Here is a 21,984-nt window from a genome sequence, read left to right on the forward strand (position 1 = left end):
AAGGCCAATATACTGTATATCTCTATATAGAGAGTGATGCCCCGTTATCATTTAACGTGATGTTAAAGTCTGTTATTTAAAGTAAACTTTCAATTTTGATAGCCAAAAGAGAGCTGAGCCAGAAGGCAAAGCTCTCAAGCTACCGGTCGATCTTCGTTCCTACCCTCACCTGTGGTCATGAAGGGTCATGACCAAAAGAACGAGATCGTGGGTACAAGCGGCCGAAATGTGTTGTGGGTGGCGTCTCCCTTAGAGATAGGGTGAGAAGCTCATCCATCAGGAGAGACTCGGAGTAGAGCCGCTGCTCCTTTACGTTGAAAGGAGCCAGTTGAGGTGGTTCATCTAGTAAGGAGCCACCTGGGCGCCTCCCTAGGGAGGTGTTCCAGGCACGTCCAGCTGGGAGGAGACCCCGGGGAAGACCCAGGACTCGGTGGAGAGATTATATCTCCTCACTGGGAACGCCTCGGGATCCCCCAGTCGGAGCTGGAGGATGTGGCCCGGAGAACGGAAAATTGGGGTTCCTTACTGGAGCTGCTGCCCCCGCGACCCGACCCCGGATAAGCGGTAGACGATGGATGGATGAAAAATAGAGTGCTGGCATTCCACTAAATTAAATAAATAATCAATACATTGATTCAGATCGATGGATTTACATGTTACCCCTAATACATAGTACATTTGGATATTTACTGCAGGGGAAAATGTGATTATTTGATCAGCGAGCTGCAGATTTTACTATTCAAAAATACCCACTTCTGCCACTAGGACACTCATACACTCAAACGCACACTTACCGAAACAGCGGGCCATCGCGGTCGATGAAGTAGTTTCCGTGTGCGTCCCTGACGGTGGGGAGGTCTCCTCCAAACATGGCTCCCAGCATGGATTCAGGGTAGCGCTGCAGCGTGGACAGAGACGTGCTGTACTCGCAGCCGCCTACATTCAGAGTCACTGGCTCCCCCATCTGGACGGAGCAGGAACAGCAGTCAGAGACAACACTGAAGGCCTTTCTCATTAGAGAAAGTTCGAACAATTACAGTTCGAACTTAGCTGGTTGACGTCTGGAGCCTAAACTTCTGAGCACAGAAGGACGCTGTACGCTCGGGCGTGAATTCACAAAGAATGAATTGCATCCGCTGATGGCACCATGAATTGTGCATAATGTGCAAGGTCCGATTCACAAAAGACATTGTGCTAATGCTGTTACAGCGCACACCCAGCCATAACGTTTTGCAGAGGAGTTTAATTTTCCCTTTTTTAGTGAGGAAGAGGGAAGAAATAATCTGTTAAATTGTTTATAGAGTAACTTTATTTTTCATTTTAATTTTTGTATTTTCAAAACATGTAGGAGAGCTCCATCCTGTCAATACATCCGAAAATAAATCAGTGTGAGTGGAGCAGGACGATGCCTTCGCCTGGCTACAATCATTAATGATCACTGGAAAGTCTGGGCGTGACACCCCTAAATACAGTTATCACCAACTCTCTGAAGACTAAACGTCACTGTGACTCCTTGTGATTATTAGCGCTGATCTTTGTGAATTGGACTGTTTTTGCAATGAGGTTCATTTTTTCATAAAAACGGGCCAATTTTGCACCTTGTATGCACATTATCTAACTTACATATGTGAAAATAGCACAGGAGCACCACAATGCTATTTGCTTGGAAGTGCTGTTAGGGGTGCATGTCAGCTTAAAATTGGGACCGACATCAGCAGCTCAGCTGTGCTCAGGTGAATACACTTAAACACACCTGTACACCTTTTATCCTCGCTGTAATGTATATTCAAAATAGAACCAAATCTGATATCATACACAAAACTGCTTGTTTGTTTTTCCCTACATATATTTACATCTGCACAAGTGTAGCAAATGTTTAAGCATTATTCTTATAAATCGCCCACAAATTTGAAATATAAACTGATAATAAAACATAGTAAAACAAAAATAGGACATCCACAGGTCATCACTAAATGAAATGCGTAACTAGAGCTGTTAACACTGAACAATCCCATAACGCAGGGGGGGGGGAACCTTTTTCCTTTCTTTTTTTTTACAACATCCTTCGAGGGCCGTACTAATTATTGAACTCATAACCTCTGCCTTTTACTTCCTCAAATAAATAATCATTCGTCCATTTCTCCTGGAAAGTGCGACATTCTGCATCCAGCTTTCTCTTCTTTACACTCGCCATGCTTGTCACTGATGTCAATGAGTCTCGTTTAATATTGAAGTTTTTTTACATGACGTGACCACGTGATGGCACATTCCGCTTGTGTTGTGTTCAAGGACCCTGACCTTGGCCAGGAAAAACAGTCAATCCCCCGTCTATTGCTGTCTAGATTTTATTTTGTTTTTCTAGTTGATTTGTTTGCGTGTGTTTATGAATTACCTCGAGGGCCGGATCAAATGAGGTTCCCCACCCCTGCCATAACGATACACTGCATTGTTAGTGGGACTGAAAGTTTTTAACAACTATAGTAACAACTATTTGAAGGTCCTCATAAAGTACAACGATACACACACACACACACACACACATAAACACAGCAGCATGAATGCATGTGCCATCATTCAAAAGTCAGATATTGATCAACTGGCCAAAGGTCAAACTGCCAGAAAGCGACACAGTTCAGACAGAAAAATGTCTGCAGCAAAAGAAAAAACATTTTTCTGTGTGTGTGCAGATGTATTTTTACAAAAAACATATCTGCACACACACACACACACACACACACACACACACACACACACACACACACACACACACACACACACACACACACACACACACACACACACACACACACACACACACACACACACTCACCATGTGACCCAGGTCTCCATTCTCCATCTGCAGCCCTACACTGGCTGACTGTTGTTTCTCTTCGGGTTCAGACTGTTGAGAAGATCATTTCCACAATCACCTGCAACAAAGAGGATGACAAGATGGTTGCCATGGAGATAAGTGTTCCAGCTGATGCCACTTTGACATGGTCCAGACATTATCTGGCCGATTAGTCTCGTGTCCCCGATGTGTCCACAAACTGTCAGACGGTGAGAAACAGAAGGAGGAGCTGCGTCGCTCGCTTCTTAAATCTCAGAAACAAACCCAGATTTGGACGACTTGGTTAATGGAGCTGTGACTACATCACATATCTGACTCGGCTGCGGTTAATAGGCTAGGAATGCCTAGCTAAATGTCAATCTCAGTTTGAATTTCAGCGTGCTGCAAGTACAAAACAGTTCTCGATTCATCTTGTTGTTTTCAAAAGGATCTAAATTTGTGCAACGGAAGCAGAGATATTGTCTTTTTTTTCATCTTTGTTAAAACATGCACAAACCGAAAGTCATTTATTTTACATTCAAAGCTTCTAGTGAGGTTTTTTGAATTTTATATCTTCACCCTAAAAAAACAAAAACAAATCCTTGAACACAAACCTCAATTTGAGATTCAGCGTCTTTTTTTGGATGTATAAATGTAATTTATGGTGCTGTTAAGCACATGTGCGTGCCTCCTTTTTGTGCAGAAAGCGGGATAGCGAACCAATTTTGACTGCAGTGAAAATGTTGTTTTGAAAGGACCAACATACATCAACAAATATGGATTGAAGCAGAATATTTTGTTAGATAAAAATGTGTTCAGAAATGAATATATGAATATATGGTCATTTTTATTGCATGCAATCTTCTTCTTTGTCAAAACAAGGTGATACATTACCCACAATGCAACACGACTGCTGACAATTTGGTTAGAGATTTGTGTGCGTTATGCGAGAAGCAGCTAATGTAGCCTCCAGCTGCTAGCTGAGCGGGCTACAGAGGCCTCACTTCTCACTTCACCTTTTTATTGCAGTTCCCTTCAGCTCCAGAGCTTTATGGCCTCTTTCAGCTACATTGTTTTGGTTTATCTGCGTGCAACTTTGCTTTGAGATTGAATCACTGCTCTCATCAACATTGTTTCCAGCAGCAGCTATCATCAAACAAGATCTGATAATCCCACAGTACACTTGTGGGATGTGTTTTCTGTAAAAGTATATCACCAAATGACCATATAATCAATATATTATTGTTTCAGTAGAAATAAACATTTATTTTTTATTGTACAAGACAACTCAGTCAAATCTATTCACGTATGAAACTGGAGAACAGAAAAAGATAGGTGGAACAGCAGGATGATAAACCACTGCACTGAATGCAGTCATTTGCCTAGCGATTGAATGAGGGAGTAGTAGCTGTGGTGGACTTAAGTACCATTTTGAGGTACTTGAGTATTTACATTTTCCCTTTACTCCACTACATGTATTTGATAACTTTAGTTACTTTGAAATTTCAGATTCAGTTTAATTATAAAAAATACAATCATGTAATAATGTATCATGTATTATTATAGGTTAATATAAACTTTATTGATTCCTTGGTGAAATTCACAAGCTTTCATTTGCACAATTAAGCAGACATGTAAAATGAAATGTAGAAATAAATAAGTTTGGGGAACTATATAGGGGGAGAAATGCAAAGGGAAAATAATACATAAATAAATACGTAAATTGAATAATGAATAATTATATTTAAAAATAAATCTAAAATATATACATTTATTTTAAAGTAAATAAGGTAAATTAATACAAAGGTAAAGCTAATTAAAACAGAAATATCAATTATTTAATTAGGTCTATTTAATGGCATATTCATTTATTATATACATATAATATATGTTATTATTTTGTAATGATCTGCACAACAATTTCTTTTGGGATTAATAAAGTTTTATCCTATTTTAGGCTTTAGGACATTTAGATTTTCCAGTATTTTCAAACATTTCAATGTCTTAATGTTCAGACCAGACTTTACCTATGGTTGTAAGTTGCAGCCCTTATCACCACTGATGATTACTGAATAGGCCTACCGGGCACAGGCCAAGGTGCCAAAAATGTCAGCCCCCCCCCCCCCCCCCCCCCCCCCCCCCCGGACCTTCACCTACAAAGTGTCACTCAGGGAGAGATGTACCAACCAGGAAGATAAATAAAAAAGACTACAAAGAGATCCCAAATCACAGAGAGATGCATAACAACAACAACAAGACACAAAAGCAACAAAAAGAGGCTAAACAACTACAAAGTCTGTGTTTTGCTCCCATGTAGAAGTTGTGGGGCCTTTTGCATGTCTGTGCCCAGGGGCCCATTGACTCATTATCCGCCCATGCTTATCAGTACATGATTTCAATGTGTACATTTAAGCGGCTGTAACGTTAGTACGGTGGTGTTGCGTACTGCGTCATTCTTTAAAACACCTCTATTTATGAACATCATGTTAATACATGAAGGAGCACCTCAGAAACACCTGAAGGTGGTGATCACCTGTTGTGTGTGATCATCTCTCTGTTTGGATGAAAGCTAACTGGAACGTATCGCTGCCGTTAACTGCCCTTAGTTAGCTCACTAGCTAGTTAGCATCATTTGTATAAAAATTATAAAAAAGCCGTCACACCGTAACAAATTCAATAAAAAAAAGGTCAGTCTGGTCTTACCGATAACCGCACCATCTCGGCTTTAACACGACACACAGGTAAAGGTAAAATCATCCATTTAACGCAACATCCATCAGTTATCCATCAGTTACAGTTCTGTCAGGTTAGACACCGAGTGTGAGGACACTTCCGGTAAGACCTATCAAAATAAGACCTCATAAAATAAGAGTCGTTACTATAACTCTCTTTTTGACAAAGACATGCTTAATAAGCTACCATTTTATTTATCATCGTTTTAAGACTTAGCAATATGGGCTACCATACCCTTTCCAAAGAATGTATTAGTTTGGATAACCCGTTTATGAATACTAAACTGCATTCATTCATGGATCAATAATTATAATCCAATAATATAATACATCTTATTCTGAAATGGGCCATTCTGCATAATTAGTACTTTAACTTTTTGTACTTTACGTATATTCTGATGCAGATACTTTTGTAATTTAACTAACCCTCCTGTTCTCCTCAAATTTGCTTTACACCCTGTATCCTCTGGGGTCAAAAGTTTAAACTTCAATAAAACGTTCATAAATCACACTTTTTACCAAAATGTATGTTTCAGGAGTATGTTAAGATGTCAAATAAAATTAGGTCCAGATGAAAGTAAAACAGCAATTGCGTATCAGCCACCACATGGAGTACAGTGAGTTCAATTAATAAATTAATTGGCCCCATGTTTCTGTGAGGGAGGATATATGTAGTACCTGCCTCCCGCCACACGGGGGCGCTAGCGGGCCGCCTGTAAACAGAAACACGGAAACTACTATATTGTTTATCAGCGGCTACATCCTGTTGGTCGCAGCCTCAGTGATTTCCAACTGCTCTGGAGCTGTTCCTACTTAAAAACGGTCTTTATTTTGTCTCTCTTGCTTAGTAATATTTAACAAACTTTGCTGTCCACGTCGCTTAAATCGTACAAGAGAGTTTTACTCTAAAAACATCTGCCTGGACGTCCTGTTTTTTATTCTGGCGGGCTTCGGTGTTAGCTTGTGTCGTTAGCCTGCTGCTCCGTGAACAGCGATGACCGCAGACAGAGTTTTTCTTTCTGCGTATTTCGACAGTTGACTCAAACCGGAGAGCGTCCGTTCATCATGGCGACTGAAAACGCTGAGACCAACGCGGGGAATGATGAGGAGACCGTTCCCCCTTCCGAGACAAACGAGCACGACTATGCCCACGCCTCCGCGGCCGCTAACTTAAGTTCCATGGAGGCGACCTCATCCTCAGGTACACCGGCGGCTGACGGTGGAGTCACCCCACAGGAAAGCTTTACAACGGTGGCTGAACCCGAGTGTAGTTTGCCGGGGCAGCCCACCCTGCAGGTGGAGCTTCCCGAACCTGTCGTGGGTGCGGAGGTGGACTGCCCCGGTGGAAATGATGTGGAGGATTCTCCTCCGCCAGAGGCCGAGGAGGACCCACAGAAGATAGAAGCTTCTGAACTGGGTACTACTGTCCCTCCAGCTGTGCGAGGTGGCCGCCGGCGTCCCAAGCGGCCGGAGGACAAGAACTGCTCCGCCTGCAAGTCTGAGTTTGAGCGGCAGGGCCGTAGCTTCAACAGGAGAGCGGTGTACACCTTCACCACCCCGGAGACGGTGCAGTGGACCTTCCCGGACGCCTCCGTGCACGACAAGTCCTTCCTATGTGAGACCTGCGCTCAGGTCATCAGGAGCAGATGCAAACGCAGGCAGAGCGGAAAGAGGACCCTGTGGGTGAAACCGCCGCAGACAAAACAGGTGTGTGAGACCAGTAATATCGCGATGCACTGATTATGCAATGTTATGACACTTCTACAACTTTTCGGTGTGCAGTCTTTCGAAAGAATTCCATATCTGTGGTTAGTGGGCTAAAACATGTCTAATGTGATCATGTTTCATACAAGAAGTTTGTTTTCTGTTTGTATCCTTGGTGTTGGTGACTGCAGTCAGAGGTGAGAGACAAGAAGAAGAAAGGCCGCAGGATGGGGAAGAAGAGCAAAGCAGCACTGCTGGTGAGCAAGTCCTGCTACAAGGCTGCTTTCAAAATGTTGTGGTCAGCCAAAGGTGCACGGAAGCCCATGATGGAGTTCTGGAGCAAGCAGCTGAAAGAGGAGGTGAGGACAGAAGCTCCTTCACATGTTGATGTGGACAAACACATTCGGCTTGAAGTCTTCATAAGGCACATTGTACTTTTACCCCATTATTATGAAATATGCACTGATCGATCAGCCACCGTCAGTCTCATATGTGCTCTAACGAATGTAATCGTTGCATTATGTGCAGATGAAGGCGCTGACGCGGCAGACGGACAATCCATTCCATCAGAAGGTGTCGAGCAGGAAGCCGCTGTCGTCCTTCCCATGGCGGCGCTGTCTGAACTGGGCCCAGGACAAGGCTCCACTCGTCACCTCCTGCCTCACCTCGCTGTTCCCCGACATCAACACTCTCTCAAAGAGCAGCAAGTAAGTATTAGCCGGGACACGCTCAGTTCACACAGTCAGAGCTTTAACACGGGCCATTGGCCAGAAGTGTTGGATAATCCTGCTGGTTATTTTTTATTTATTTTTATCTGCTAAGACCTCATCGGTCTGTAGATTTAAATCTGACCAGACGTGGATCAGTGATCTGATGAACATATGTTCTGTTTGTTTTTGTGGCAGCCAGATGTCAGAGGAACAGGCCCAGACGCTGCTGGAGCGCAGGACCGTGGTGGCGCTCTCCATCCCGCTCTTCACCAGGAACATCTGGAAGAATAATTTCCTGCAGGCCGCTCTGGGGGCAGAGCTCCGCCTGCAGGGCTGCTCTGGCTCTGCTCTCGACGCTCTCAACACCATGGGACTATGTCAGAACAAAGACACCGTCAGGTTACTGCTGCACAGACTCCGGAACGGCAAGAAGGCGGTGAGTATCACGAGGCTGCTGGTAGTGCAGGACTCTTGTTACACAAACCTTGGCTGTAGCCGGACATTTTGATGTTTGCACAATTCAAATGTCACAATGATTAAATAAAGAAGACTCCAATTGTTTACCTATTTAAAATAAAGTATTTGTACTCATTGAAGGGTTTGACTGATAGGAGTCCTTCAGGTCTGTATGTCCGTAAACATGGAGACTTATCAACATTAGCCCCAACCCGAGACTCTAAACCCCAAAGAGGCTGCAAGACGAGTAACAAGTTAGACAAAAACATTTTAGGAAATTATTGTTGCTTTTTTGTTTGAGTGTTTTTGTTGTTTCTTAACTTTGTGCTCTGTTCCCGTCAGCCAACACAGAACGGACGACAGAGGATGAAGATGAAACTAGAGCAGCTGAAAGGAGAACAGATGACAGACGCGGAGGAGGAGGAGGATATTGAGGAGGAGGAGGAGGAGGAGGAAGAAGAGGATGAAGAGGATGAGGAGGAGGAGGAGGAGGTAGAAGAAGAAGAGGAAGATGATGATGATGACGAGGAAGAGGAGGAGGAAATGGAGATGGCGGTAGAGGAGGTGGAAGTGGAAGAAGTGCCGGTGGGAGTGGAAGAGGAGGAAGATCAAGCCGTGGAGGAAAAGGCAGAGATAGAAAAGAAGAGGAGGAAGAAGAAGGCGAAGAAGCTGAGGAAGGAGGAGAAGAGGAAGGAGAGAGGGAAGCGTAAAGTAAAGGAGAGGGAGGGGGAGGAGGATGATGAAGGGTCGGAGCAGAAGAAGAGGCGGGTTGTGGTGGTGAGGCTCGGCCTCCTGAAGGGACACTCAGAAGTCGGACGATCCGACCTATCGGCTCCCTAAGACTGTAGGCTCCGCCCATGAACTAAATAACCCCAACCTCCAATCAGAGAGCAGTACAGACGTCCCGCCCTCTTCTCTGGGAGGTGTTGAAAAGGGATTCTGGGAATTGTAGTAGGTCAGTAACTGGAGGGAAACTAATGACAGCTTTACTTTATATTGTAACTTTGAGCAGAAATGAGTTGATTTGATCTCAGAAAAGCCTCAAACACAAAACTGCTCCCCTGAAACTGAGTCTAACAGTAACATGGCCACAGCTGATTGATCACTCGATTATCTGCATCGTTTTAACCCCTGATGGTCGTGTGTCTCAGGATAACTGGATCTCAAAAACAACCAACTTCCTCTTTTGTTACACCTTCCATGTATGATGGTAGCGGTTTCAAAAACACATTTTGGTAACGTTTTGTTTTATACGTCCCATCATATCCTAGTAATTTACTAGAAAGTAACTGATTTCTGGACAGAACTACGCAATTTGGTACTAAATGTGAGTACTAGGTCCAAGGGGCTAATGTCATAATAATTTGGAAAAAGGCACGTTACAAGAAGAATTTAATTTCAGAAGAAGAAGCCTCACTGTCTTTATCAGTTTAATCCGCAGATTATTTTCTAGATTAATCGATCTATAAAATGTCAGAAAATCTTAAATAAATCCATCCCGTTATATTTTGACGTTTCGATTCTTTTAAGACGTTAGCCGTTCTTCAACAGTTACGAGTACGAGGCTAACTTTCTTCTTGAAATGATTATTGAATATGTTTACTCTCAGAATATTTCCGTATAGTTAGTACCAAATTGCCGGTGGTATTTTTCAACTGAGGGTGAAGACTAGTTCATGTGGAAAGTATAAGAGGGAAGAAAAAGAGTTTCAGGGAGGCAGAGCGACCCCAAACATGGCTTGAAAAAAAAAGCCACCAATAAATGTGTAAATGTTAAATTAGCTGACAGGACGGTTACAGACCTGCAGCACAAGTCTGTTTCAATATGTCCATCCAGCTGCTGGATGATGGAAGTAACAGGCGGGGAAATGTGTTTTAATCCTGTTTGGGGTTAAAATTCATTATTAAAAGTCACTGCAGCTCAGAGCAGGAACAGAACATGGTTTGATTTTCATCTGAACTGTGGATGTCTGAAGCTGTTGAGGATGTTTCTGAAGCTTTGCGTTTGTTAAAAGGTTTCTGTGATCCCAGTTGATGCACATCTGAGAAAAGGACCTGGAATTTATCGCTTTGTTTTTCTTTCTGTTCGTTGGCTGTAGTGAATCCAACGCTTCAGGATGTTTTGTTTGAAGCATGCCGAGGCCTTTATGCCGTGTTCACGTCATGCTCACATTATCGATGGTTACAGAGGAAGGCTGCAACTAAAGATTATTGTAATCACTGATTAATCTGCAGTTTTCTAGATTCATCGATTTATCAAAATGTACATCCCATTTTCTCAAAGTCCAAGGGGAAGTCTTCAAATGTCTTGTTTTGTCAGTCCAAAACCCAAAGATCTTCACTTTAATGTTAAAAAAGAACAGAAAAGCAGAAAATCACCATATTTGAGAGGCTGAAAACTAAATCTTCGGTCATTTCGGCACGAGAAATTAGTTTAACGATTAATCGATTCTCAAAGAAGTTGAATCATGGAAGCTCTATATTACAGTTGGTCACGTGAGGGTTAAACATACTGTCCATTCACAATATCGCACTATTAATATTAAATAACCGTTACAAATGACTACAGACAGGCGTCCATACATGTTCTCAGATTATTATGGGCCTATTATATCAGAGCTTTCATAATTACGCTTTGGATGTTCACGTGGAAACAGCTGGTAACGAACTCCAACATGAAATGAACGCAGCATTAGAGTCGCGTTAAGAAAACAAAGATATTCATTTTGTCAAAAATCAGATTGAATTATTTTTTTTAGAATTCAGACACTTTTTTTTTTGTGACACTTTATTTCATAATCTGTAATTTCCTAATAATTCTACAGAAAGAACTATTGTGGGACTAATTATCGTGACAAGAGACACGGTGACAAGAGACACGGTGACAAGAGACACGGTGGAACTGGTTCAAATTCTGCCTAAATTAGTTTAGTTTAGCATTTTACTGCACAGCAGGTCAGCTGAACATGGAAGTGAAATGTGTCGTTTGGAAAACCACTTCCCTATTATTAGTAGCAGATTACATAACTATTTCCATGACATTAGGAAATGAAGGACCCATAAAATAAAGTGTTAAAAAGGTTGTTTTCTGTGGTGTAATAATTCCACCATGAACTTTTCTCTCCTGGTCAGAAAACGAGTAAATGAAATGAAATGTTCTGAACCAGGAGACGCTGTAATATAGTTTGATTTTTAACAAGGGATTTGTTCTTTGAGTTCCTCGAAACTTCTGCAGAAAATGTTTTTATTTTTTATGTTCGAGTCGAGGAGGAGGACAGATGTGTTTTCTGACTGTCGGATCTGATGCAGAACTTCCTGTTAAAGTTTGCCAATAAAAATGTTTAAGGCTTCACTTTGTCTCGTTCTTCCTGCCAGTGACTCAGTTGTTGCTGCAGATTTGGGGCTTTCAAAATTAATCCTGATTTAGTTTATTTGCCTCTATGGAAAACAAATGATTTTGATGTTGTTTCTCTTTAAAGAGGAAAATAACCAGGTGGGATGTGACTAAGTACATTTGAGGTACTTTACTTTATATGTTACGTTATAGTCCTACTCCACTAAAGTTTGGAGGTAACCATTGTACATTTTACTTTACATTTATAGTTATTTGACAACAATAGTTACTTGCTGATTGAGATTAATACAAAAAATATAAATCAACTAATAAATTATGATATTGTTATAGATTAAGATACCCTGCAGTATATAAAATAGTTAAAATTAGCCTCACCTTTACATATATACATATACACATATATATATATATATATATATATATATATACACACATATACATATATATATATATACATATCTATATATATATATACATATCTATATATATAGATATATCTATATAGATATATATACATATATCTATATATATATACATATACATATCTATATATATATATACATATCTATATATATAGATATATCTATATAGATATATATATAGATATATATATATATATATAGATATATATATATATATCCATATACTTAAAATAAAATGAATCTTTTGATTTAAACCGAGAATTGTGGACATTAAGATTTTGTATCTTTATGGGGTATTTTATAAAGGTTTGGAGCGATTAACATCTCAAAAGGTTCTGTTAATGGTTGTCTCTAGCAAATAGATTAAACACGTCCCTGTGGTCAATTCCTGACTACTAACTAAACCTAGTCAATACCAAGTGCACAGATCATAGAGGAGGCAGTTCCTGCTGCCGGACCTCCGCAGACTCCAGTTCCCATTACCGGACCTCCACAGACTCCAGTTCCCGCTGCCGGATCTCTGCTGACATCCGCCCCAGCTGTTCCCCAGCTGTCCCTCGAGACCCCAGCGGTTCTCCAGCTACCCCTCGAGACCCCAGCACCTGGCTCCCTCTGTCCCTCGATACACCAGACCCTGGCCTTCCTCTGTCCCTCGATACCCCAGTCCCTGTGCTCCCTCTGTCCCTCGATACCCCAGACCCGGTGCTCCCTCTGTCCCTCGGGACTCAGCCCTGTGCTCCCTCTGTCCCTCGATACCCCAGCCCCTGTGCTCCCTCTGTCCCTCGATACCCCAGACCCTGTGATCCCTCTGTCCCTCGGGACCCCAGCCCCTGTGATCCCCTCTCCTCCCGAGACCACTGTGCTCCCATCTCTTCCCGAGACCCCTGTGCTCCCATCTCTTCCCGATACCCCTTCGTTCCCCTTGACTCCCGAGACCCCCGTGTTCCCCTTGACTCCCAAGACCCCCGTGTCCCCGTTGACGCTCGAGATCCCCGTGTTCCCCCTTACTGTAGAGACCCCAGTGACTCCGGCCCGGTCTCCAGACCGGCTCCTCCGGCCCCCAGTCCCGGCCTCCAGCCTGGCTTCCCGAGCGACTACTCCAGCCCGGCCTCCAGAGCGACTACTCCGTCGGACTCCAGCCCGGACTCCAGCCCGGACTCCAGCCCGGCCTCCCGAGCGACTACTCCGTCGGACTCCAGCCCGGCCTATCCGCCCGCATCCTGCCCGGCCTCCCCGCTGGCCTCCTGAGCGGCTCCGCCCGCATCCTGCCCTGCCTCCCCACCGGCCTCCTGAGCGGCTACTATACATGTATGTATGTATGTATGTATGTATGTATGTATGTATGTATGTATGTATGTATGTATGTATATTTAAGCAATAGCTCACGACAGGCCGTGGTAAGGGGGCTTCGCGTCAGGCCGAACCACGCCCCGCCCCTTAACTGTGATATAATGACGATATATCACAATCTGAAGTGAGTTATTGCTTTTATAAAACGGTTACCAAGTGTGGCAATATGAAAGAAAAATACACACTCCAATTTAAATAGTTTTTATTATTAAGTAATGATGTTCAAAATAAAATAGCTAACAGCTCGCGAACATATTAGACATCGATTATTTGGTTATTTATTTACATTAATTTGTATGTTGCTATATCTATAACCACAGCTTTATCCTGACACCAGTCTTTAAAGCACATAACTGCCCATTTTGTTTGCTTCACCGGGGTCGTTTCGGTATTTTTCCATTTGGTCTACCTGCTCTTCACGTAGCTCTGCGTGTCGTCTTTTAGGGCTCTCTTCTCTGGAGATAGGCATTGATCGATCCACTCTTCCAGAGTAAAGCTTTGTAAGTTTGTTTCTTAACGGACGTAATTTAACAGCTGTAACGGTTGTAGCTTTTTCTCAGACGCGGAGGGATACTGACTTGTTGTGAAAAACAATTCTACCCATGATATACGCTCATTATACCACGGCTAAGAACCAATCAGATTGCTTGATTTGACATGTCTGTTTTATAAATATATATCGTCGGGCCGAACCACGCCCCTTAACTGTGATATAATGACCATATACCACGGCCTGTCGTGAGCTATTGCTTAAATATATAGTAATGGTAAGTAAAAGTTTGAATACAGGACTATTGCTAAGCCCCTCCCCCGAACAGCAATTGTCCAATCATAGCTTAGCAACCGTTGCTCAGCAGAACTGTCAAGCTTTCTCTGTTTACAAATAGTTTGGAGGAAACTGTGGTGAAAATAAGTACGTTTACTCAAGTACTTTCAGCACAAGTTATACTCGAGTTTTTCCATTTCCTGCTCATGTTTAGTAGAAATAATGCTTACAATGTTCACCATTTTATGCTAACATTAGCAATCTTTTTTTTGTGTAAAAACATTTCATAGATACACATTCTCAAATATGAAGATTTACTGCTTTTCATTTATTAAAATTATTATTATTATTTATCATTTTGAGGTTTAGAGTACTTTTAAAACTATTTAATAATTTTTCTGATTATACTTAAATACTTAAGTTCTCAATGCAGACCTTTTACTTGTAATGGAGTATTTGTACCGTGTGGTTTTAGTAATTTAACTTAAGTAAAGGATCTGAATACTTCCTCCAACACATAGTATACTTATATATTAAAAATAAATAAACCACCTTCGCTTGTGAACAGAGCGCGTTCCTCACAAGATGGCGCCATCGTCCCAAAATGCAACACGGCATGACGCACCTTCACGTGCCCTACCTTCTTCTTCTTTGGTGTTTATCATCACTTTTATGCAGTGATGGAAACAGTTCTCAGATCCTTTACTTGAGTAAAAGTAGTAATACCAGTCTATAAATACATTATATTACAAGTGAAAGTTCCAAATGTTACTTAAGTAAAAGTATGCATGATGCAGAAAGGCTCTTTTATGTTGTATTATTATAAAAAGTATATTATTGTTTTTTATCGAAACAAGCTGAGCAAACATTTTTTTACGGTGAAATTGCTTAATTCTGTTTTTTTATCAGCTTTAATCATCGGTTCAGTTTGTTTTGGAGCAGAAGACCTCTGCGGATAATTCTGCTCCAGGTAAAAACCTCCTGAACGTTAAAGAAGAATCCTAACCAGGAACAGCTGACCCACATGAACTCCCATGATCTTTTGTTTTTGTTTTTATTATCGGCAGAAAAGTACATATTGTCCGTTCCAAGAAAAATTGGTTTATTCCACTTTGAGTTAAATGTTTTGTCAGTTATAATAACTTTGCATAGTTAATAACTGAGATGACATCACTAAAACAGAAACAGGAAGATAACACTGTGGTGGGAAAGAATGAAGCAGGATGAAGGACTGAAAGGTTTTTATTTCTGTAACAGATTCATTTACAGCAACAAAAACATCCACAGAGCTGCTGCAGCTACAATAAATATTCCTGACCACAATCCACCTCCAGCACTCGGCGGGTTCATTCTGCTTGACCGCTGCTTTGTAGAGACGAAACCGAGTCAGTGCAAGGAATTAAGTTAAGAGACTGAGTTAATGTTTTGGTGGTTAGAAATATATGGGAGTTTAAGAACAACAAAACTACTGAGTAGTCTGCAAGTCTAAATGTTGAGAGCACGCAGGAACAACGTCAGCAGTTTTGTTAACAAACCTCCTCAGAAACACAGAAAAGCATACAGGATATAGCAACTTTTATTTTGAAGGGGAGGTGGAGAGAGCAGCTAGAGCCACACACAGTTCGGTCAAGTGTGTAACCGACTAACAGAGGCGCCGACTTGACCTGAACCCTGTGCGTCCGCCGCTCTGGGTGCAGATAAAGAACTGTGCGCTTCATTGACCAACTTCTGGCGAAAATAACATTACAATGTGGAGCGCTTTAAAAGGAACCGTTTGGCTGTATTTACACATGGTTCTAATATTTTACCAGACAATGTTTCCACCGTCTGTGTGAAGAAGACAAAGAGGATTCAGGAAGGTGCGTCTTGTGTGCGTCTGTCAGACATTGAGGGTCCTTTTGACAGAGAAGATGATGTCTTTGATCTGCGGCAGGCTAGTTGTCCTCCAGGAGTTTGGCGTACGGCATGGGGATGTCGACGCCCGTCACCCTGGTGGCCGGAGAGTCCAGGTAGTTGAAGGCAGGACCTGAAAACACACACAGGAGGTTAAAGATTTTATTTCAGTCTGTGCCCTTAAATCCAAGTCCTGTTGATATTTCATCCCATTAGGAGAGGGCGCGTTAGGCCATGACAAAGTCTCCGCTGAGCGTCGGAAAAAACGTTGATCAGGAAAGTAAGATGTTCATATCAGCTGTCAGAAATGTCAAAAACTATTTAAAACCTTGAGGATATTCGGGGGGGGGGGGGGGGGGGGGGCGCATTAGCATCATTAAGGAGTTAAAGAGTCATTAAAGACCTTAGCCGTTATCGATGCTCTTTAAAGCCTTCAGACTCCATTGACAAAAGCAGTAATTTTACCTCTCAGAACACAACAGAGTTGCTGGTGGACCGGAATATATATGAATTTGCACCAGAGTGACGTGAATGAAGCAAAGACGCAAAATTAGCGGTTAAATTTGCACCATAACACAAACAAACTCTCTGAACGAGGCAGTGGTTGACCAGCAACTCCCGTGTTCTGCGAGGTAAACCTTTTTAAAAACATTTTGTTAAAAATTAAAAAAAGGAGTGGGGAGTGGGCGGAGAGAAAGAAATACTGGGGGAGAATCGCCGATCCTGCCTTTGATTTTGAAGGTCGAAATCTGAAGCTTATCTCGATTGATTTTCTAAACCGTGACGCCCCAAACATACTCCAAGTCTGAAAGGGCTTCAATGCAGCGCGTCAGCTGTTACCTTCCATGATCCTGGCGCAGATCTCAGCTCCAACCCCAAACTGAGGCCAGCCGCCCTCCACCGTCACCAGGTGGTTGGTCTTCATCACGCTGGTCTCAATGCTCTCCACATCCATCGGACGGATTGTCCGCAGGTTGATCACCTGACACAAAGACAGACAGGAAGTTATTAACAGGCCGCTGAGCAAAGCTCATCCATTTCAGATAACTACAGGCGTGTTCCTTCCTTTTACCTCACACTCGATTCCCTCCTTGGCGAGGACGACAGCGGCATCCAGGCAGTAACTGACGTACCGAGAGTGAGTGACCAGAGTGACATGAGTCCCTGAAGAAGAAGAAGAAGAAGAAGAAGAAGAAGAAGAAGAAGAAGAAGAAGAAGAGTCAAATTAGCTTCCTGACATCACACTGAGGTTGCCAGGTTTGGTACCATCCTGCCTGTACAGACTCTACGTCTCACCTTGTCTCTCAACCTTGGCCTTGCCGATAGGAATGGTGAAATCTTTAGACTGTGACTCCTCTGACATCTCGAAGGGAACTCCGTACATCAGCTCGTTCTCCAAGAACACCACTGCAACACACAGTGAACCCCATTTACAGGTCGGTAGTTATACAATCCTAAAAGAAATCTGTGTAACTGCATCCGACTCTTAAGCTTCAGTCCTCACATAATAACTACATCAGTAAGAGCTCAGAGCAGATAACCACCGACAGGTTCTGTCTCTGTGACACCGGCAGCTAACATTACACTCTGTCACTTGTTGTCTCACCAGGGTTGTCGTCTCTGATGGCTGATTTCAGGAGACCTTTGGCATCTTCGGCGCTCCAGGGACTCACGACCTTCAGACCTGGACAGTGAGCGTACCTGCAGGCAGATAAAAACGACCACACTGAATAGGGCTGTGCCGGTTCTTCTGCACAGTTTCAGATAAAGATTAGTCTATTAGTCACACTATTAAGAGCCAAATGACAGTAAAAAAAACTGTATCAGATGTCAGTGAACGCACCACGCAGCGAAGCACTGCGAGTGCTGTGCAGCGACGCCTGCGGACGCTCCGTTAGGTCCTCTGAAGACGATGGGCACCGACTGCTGACCGGCTGACATGTAGTAGGTCTTCGCTGCAGAGTTGATGACCTGGTCGATGGCTTGCATGGAGAAGTTAAAGGTCATGAACTCACAGATGGGTCTCAGGCCAGCCTGCGGAGGACAAAGTTTTAATATTAGCGAGATCTGCTGGGGGAATAAAAAGTAATGTTTGCAAAACAACATGGACAGCTGTCCAAAGAAGACTCATTATCTTTGATCAAAATACTTTCTGATGTTGTCTTTAGAATTTGAAGTAATATAAATGTATCAAATGTTGCTTTGTTTAGCTGATGATCTAGTAGGTCATCACAGGTCACCTTCGAGTTCCGAGTATCGAGTTTAGTTTGTTTGTGGTATTGTGTGACTTTGGTGTTTTAAAGGGTTAGTTCAGATTTCACCAAAGTCACACGATCGAGGCAGCAACTCCTGTGATCCGAGAGGGAAAATGACTGTTATATTTTTAATAACGTACACTTCAACTGCTATGGATTTTCTTAGGTGGCTAAAATACGTTTTGCTGCTGCCCCCGTCCACAGCAGTACATTGCTCAGCTTCAGTACCGGTCCTCCTGCCTGTTTCTCCAAACTGGGGGCGCACCGACCGCCATCTACTGCAGGTAATACACTGACTACAGATAAGTACCTCATGCAACCACACTTCAAATAATCCAAACCATCTCTTTAACGAGGACAGATATTGTCTGCATTGAATTTGGCCGGCATGCTCCTCCGCTATCTTACTCTGCAAGGGCAAGGTCGCTGCATCCTGAGCTCATCGCTTCCCCAGACGATGGAGTAAAGAAATACAAAACAGCGTTTTTATTCCTTAACCACAGTTTTGCAGATCAGAGAACCAATCAAATGGAAAGTAAAGTTCAAATCGCAGCGGTATAATGCTGTTGTACTCTCGTGTGTGTGTTCAGAGAATGTGGATGAAAAGAAACTCACAAAGGCGGCTCCCACTGCGATGCCGGCAAATCCCATCTGCAGAAGAGAGAGAGACGTTAACCAGCTGAGAAATGTTCCTCTGAGAGTTTAACTCCCTCCAGGGACTCGATCAATGTAGTGAACAGAGAACATTTGTGAAGAGCGAATGTTAGAGTCTCACCTCTGTGATCGGAGTGTCGATGATACGTTTGTCTCCGTACTTCTTCCACAAGCCCCTGCTCACCTACGCACACACCACACACACACACACAAATAATTAAGCCAAGCGACTGGCTAGGACTGCAACTATCGACTCAAAATAATCTGTAATTAGTCTTATCTGATTATAAACTGAATATTTGGGGTTTTGGTTGTTACAGCAGGCACCTACCATTATTTTCTGATATTTTATAGACAAAACAATTATTGGATTGAGACAATAGAACAGCAGATTAAACACTGAAATTCAATTAGTCAACATTCCTTGTTCCAGACACATGTGTTTGTCGCTGCACTTCTTTTTATTGATGTCAGCTATTAACTTGGTGAGTACAATGTTATAACTGATCAAAATGATGGACATAACTACGGCAATAAGATCAAAGTTGTAAGAAATAACATCCTTTAAAAGAGACTCAAACGCAGCCTTGCTGAGTGAGCAGGCTGAGCTGTCCAAAACACAAGTTGAAATGACCTTCTGTTCATGTTCAACTCATATATATTTCACCCAGTTATCTCCTGCATTTGCACCCCGGCAGCTTTCACTAAATTTGATTCCCAGCCTCAGTGTGTAACTGATAGAAACTGGTCGGGAGAAGGAAGCATCGTGCCTAAAGTCACCACAACAAGCAGCTGACCAGAGATTCTCCAACTGTCCCATATCTGTAAAATGCAAGTATTTAATTTAACTAAATCAAAAGTTGCAGTCAATTTTACAAGCTCTTCATATTAAATTTTCATTTATGTTTTGATGATTATTTAATGCTGAGACATCAAACAAATATGATGACGGGATTGTTTCATTTCAGATATTAAAGGATTCTTGGTTTACATGATTCTATAGATGAAACACAATTATGTTGAAAATAAAGCATTTTTTTAGGGATGGTAAATTTGAATTCAAACATAATCCTAACATTGAAAACATAAAAAAGGTGCAAATTGAACATTTTCCAAAAGGAAGACTTTGTGGGACCCTCATGAAGCTCGCCCACTGAGCGCCTGCTCACCTTGTAGGCTCCGTCGTACTGGGCCACCTCCTCCCCCAGCAGGAACACACGCTCGTCCCTCTCCAGCTCCTCGTCCATCGCCTGGTTCAAGGCATCACGGACCATCATCTGAAAGGACAGAGGACACGTTTTATCCTCGTGTCCCTCACATGTCAAGACATCCTGTGGTATCCTGGTGTTAATGTTTGCTGACACATAGTTTAATTTATGTTTCAACACACACTGATGAAACCAGGTTTGACATGATGTGACATCTCTGCTCAGTGACAAACCCTTAAAGTTACAGTTAGAGGAGCTAACATCTGGTCCGACTATGTAACCACTGAAAAAAAACAACTGTCAGCTGTATTCTGTAGTTTAAATAAGTAAAACGAACAACAGCTGGAGTGTTAGCTGTAGCTAAAGCTAGCATGCTAGCTGCTAACACTGACCTGTACAGCGACCGGAGCGCTCTTATGAAACCCCCGCTGTCCCAGAGCCGACACTGCATTCTGTAGGAAAAGACAAAGAGACGCCATTACTGACACACATCATCAACAAACAGAACACCTTCTTTTATTTTTTATAATGTCATACCTTTCCAGAGCGGAGAAAGCATCTCACGGAAGCCGCCATGTTGAACCTGTCCTCTGTCGGAGACAAGGCGGGGACTCTACGTAGGTCAGAAGGTTTTGACCAATCAGAGCTGTACGTTATATGTTGGGCGGAACTTGTCATAAGAAAGAGCCAATCACAGCGGGTCAGTGGAGAAGGAGGCGGGAGAAACGGCCAGAGTCGGAAAAAAAGAAAAAGATCCAAGGACACTGTGCTGTCATTAAGTATGGAAGACCAATCCTGACACATACAAATATATATATATATATATTAAAAATATATATATATTTATATAATATTTATAATATATATATATATATATATAGATTAAAAATATATATATATTTATATAATATTTATAATATATATATATATAGATTAAAAAATATATATATATTTATATAATATTTATAATATATATATATATATATATATACAATATTTTTCAATTGGCTCATGTCAGACTGTTGATTATTAATGTTGTCCGACTTCAACTTCAACTCGGATAGCACATCAGCTTTATTGGTTAATAACGTCAGTTTCTGTGACTGTCGACTACGGAGAAGAAGTAATAGTTTCGTAGCTACCTTGCAGTGCACCGGTAAATATCTCAATATGTTTTTTTGCAGAGGGATTTGACATATTTGATGCACCCTGTTTGGTCAAAACTGGAGTTTGGTTGTGTGGAGATTTTAGGTTTAGCCCCCATCATGGCCAAGGTCTCACACCCCTCTAACTCCATTGTCCACCACTGTGTTATTCATTTATATTTATTATACAATCATTTATTATTATTATTATTATTATTATTATTATTATTATTATTATTATTATTATATTATATCATTCGGTTATTAGCACTCATGCATTCATATAAAAGCACATTTTTACTCTTTTGGTTGAAGTGGAGCTCATTTAAAACTGTTTTGTAAAGAACTGCAACTAATGATTATCTCCATTATGGAATTATCTGTTGATTGTTTGGTTTGTAGAAAATGACACCTTCACAATGTAGGCCAAAAGAAAAAGTACAATAACTACAAGGAAAAACAGCGATCCTCAAATTTGTGAATTCAAAATAGTTGCTGTTTCATT

General features: G+C 41.9%; 3 protein-coding genes across 4 annotated transcripts in view; 1 reads left to right on the plus strand and 2 right to left on the minus strand.

Moving 5' to 3' along the window:
• The window catches only part of kctd6a (potassium channel tetramerization domain containing 6a), a 12,693-nt gene extending 6,319 nt beyond the window's left edge, over positions 1 to 6,374 (minus strand). The window contains exons 1-3 of one of the 2 annotated variants that reach the window (XM_029431663.1): positions 5,534 to 5,689; positions 2,831 to 2,930; positions 795 to 964 (exon numbers count right to left, since the gene is read on the minus strand). In XM_029431663.1, coding sequence (XP_029287523.1) covers positions 795 to 964; positions 2,831 to 2,857 — 197 coding nt within the window. In that variant the 5' untranslated portion in view covers positions 2,858 to 2,930; positions 5,534 to 5,689. Of the gene's footprint in view, positions 1 to 794; positions 965 to 2,830; positions 2,931 to 5,533; positions 5,690 to 6,240 lie in introns of those variants that run through there. The other variant, XM_029431664.1, reaches the window with a different exon arrangement.
• Positions 6,375 to 6,602: 228 nt separating this feature from the next.
• Positions 6,603 to 11,783, plus strand: LOC115008219 (bromo and FHA domain-containing protein DDB_G0267958-like). Its single transcript, XM_029431662.1, has 5 exons — positions 6,603 to 7,269; positions 7,458 to 7,625; positions 7,795 to 7,973; positions 8,172 to 8,412; positions 8,775 to 11,783. The coding sequence occupies exons 1-5, from the start codon at positions 6,628 to 6,630 to the stop codon at positions 9,270 to 9,272; spliced, it is 1,728 nt and encodes a 575-aa protein (XP_029287522.1). The 5' UTR covers positions 6,603 to 6,627; the 3' UTR covers positions 9,273 to 11,783.
• A 3,765-nt stretch (positions 11,784 to 15,548) lies between these two features.
• pdhb (pyruvate dehydrogenase E1 subunit beta) lies at positions 15,549 to 20,972 on the minus strand. The gene is made up of 11 exons (XM_029432614.1): positions 20,872 to 20,972; positions 20,727 to 20,786; positions 20,296 to 20,403; positions 19,248 to 19,310; positions 19,088 to 19,123; positions 18,061 to 18,251; positions 17,824 to 17,918; positions 17,514 to 17,624; positions 17,290 to 17,381; positions 17,058 to 17,199; positions 15,549 to 16,350 (listed from the first exon to the last, which is right to left on the minus strand). The coding sequence occupies exons 1-11, from the start codon at positions 20,908 to 20,910 to the stop codon at positions 16,259 to 16,261; spliced, it is 1,029 nt and encodes a 342-aa protein (XP_029288474.1). The 5' UTR covers positions 20,911 to 20,972; the 3' UTR covers positions 15,549 to 16,258.
• Between the last annotated feature and the right edge of the window lie 1,012 nt (positions 20,973 to 21,984).

The sequence above is a fragment of the Cottoperca gobio genome, chromosome 5 (assembly GCF_900634415.1).
Source record: "Cottoperca gobio chromosome 5, fCotGob3.1, whole genome shotgun sequence".
NCBI lineage: Eukaryota > Metazoa > Chordata > Actinopteri > Perciformes > Bovichtidae > Cottoperca > Cottoperca gobio.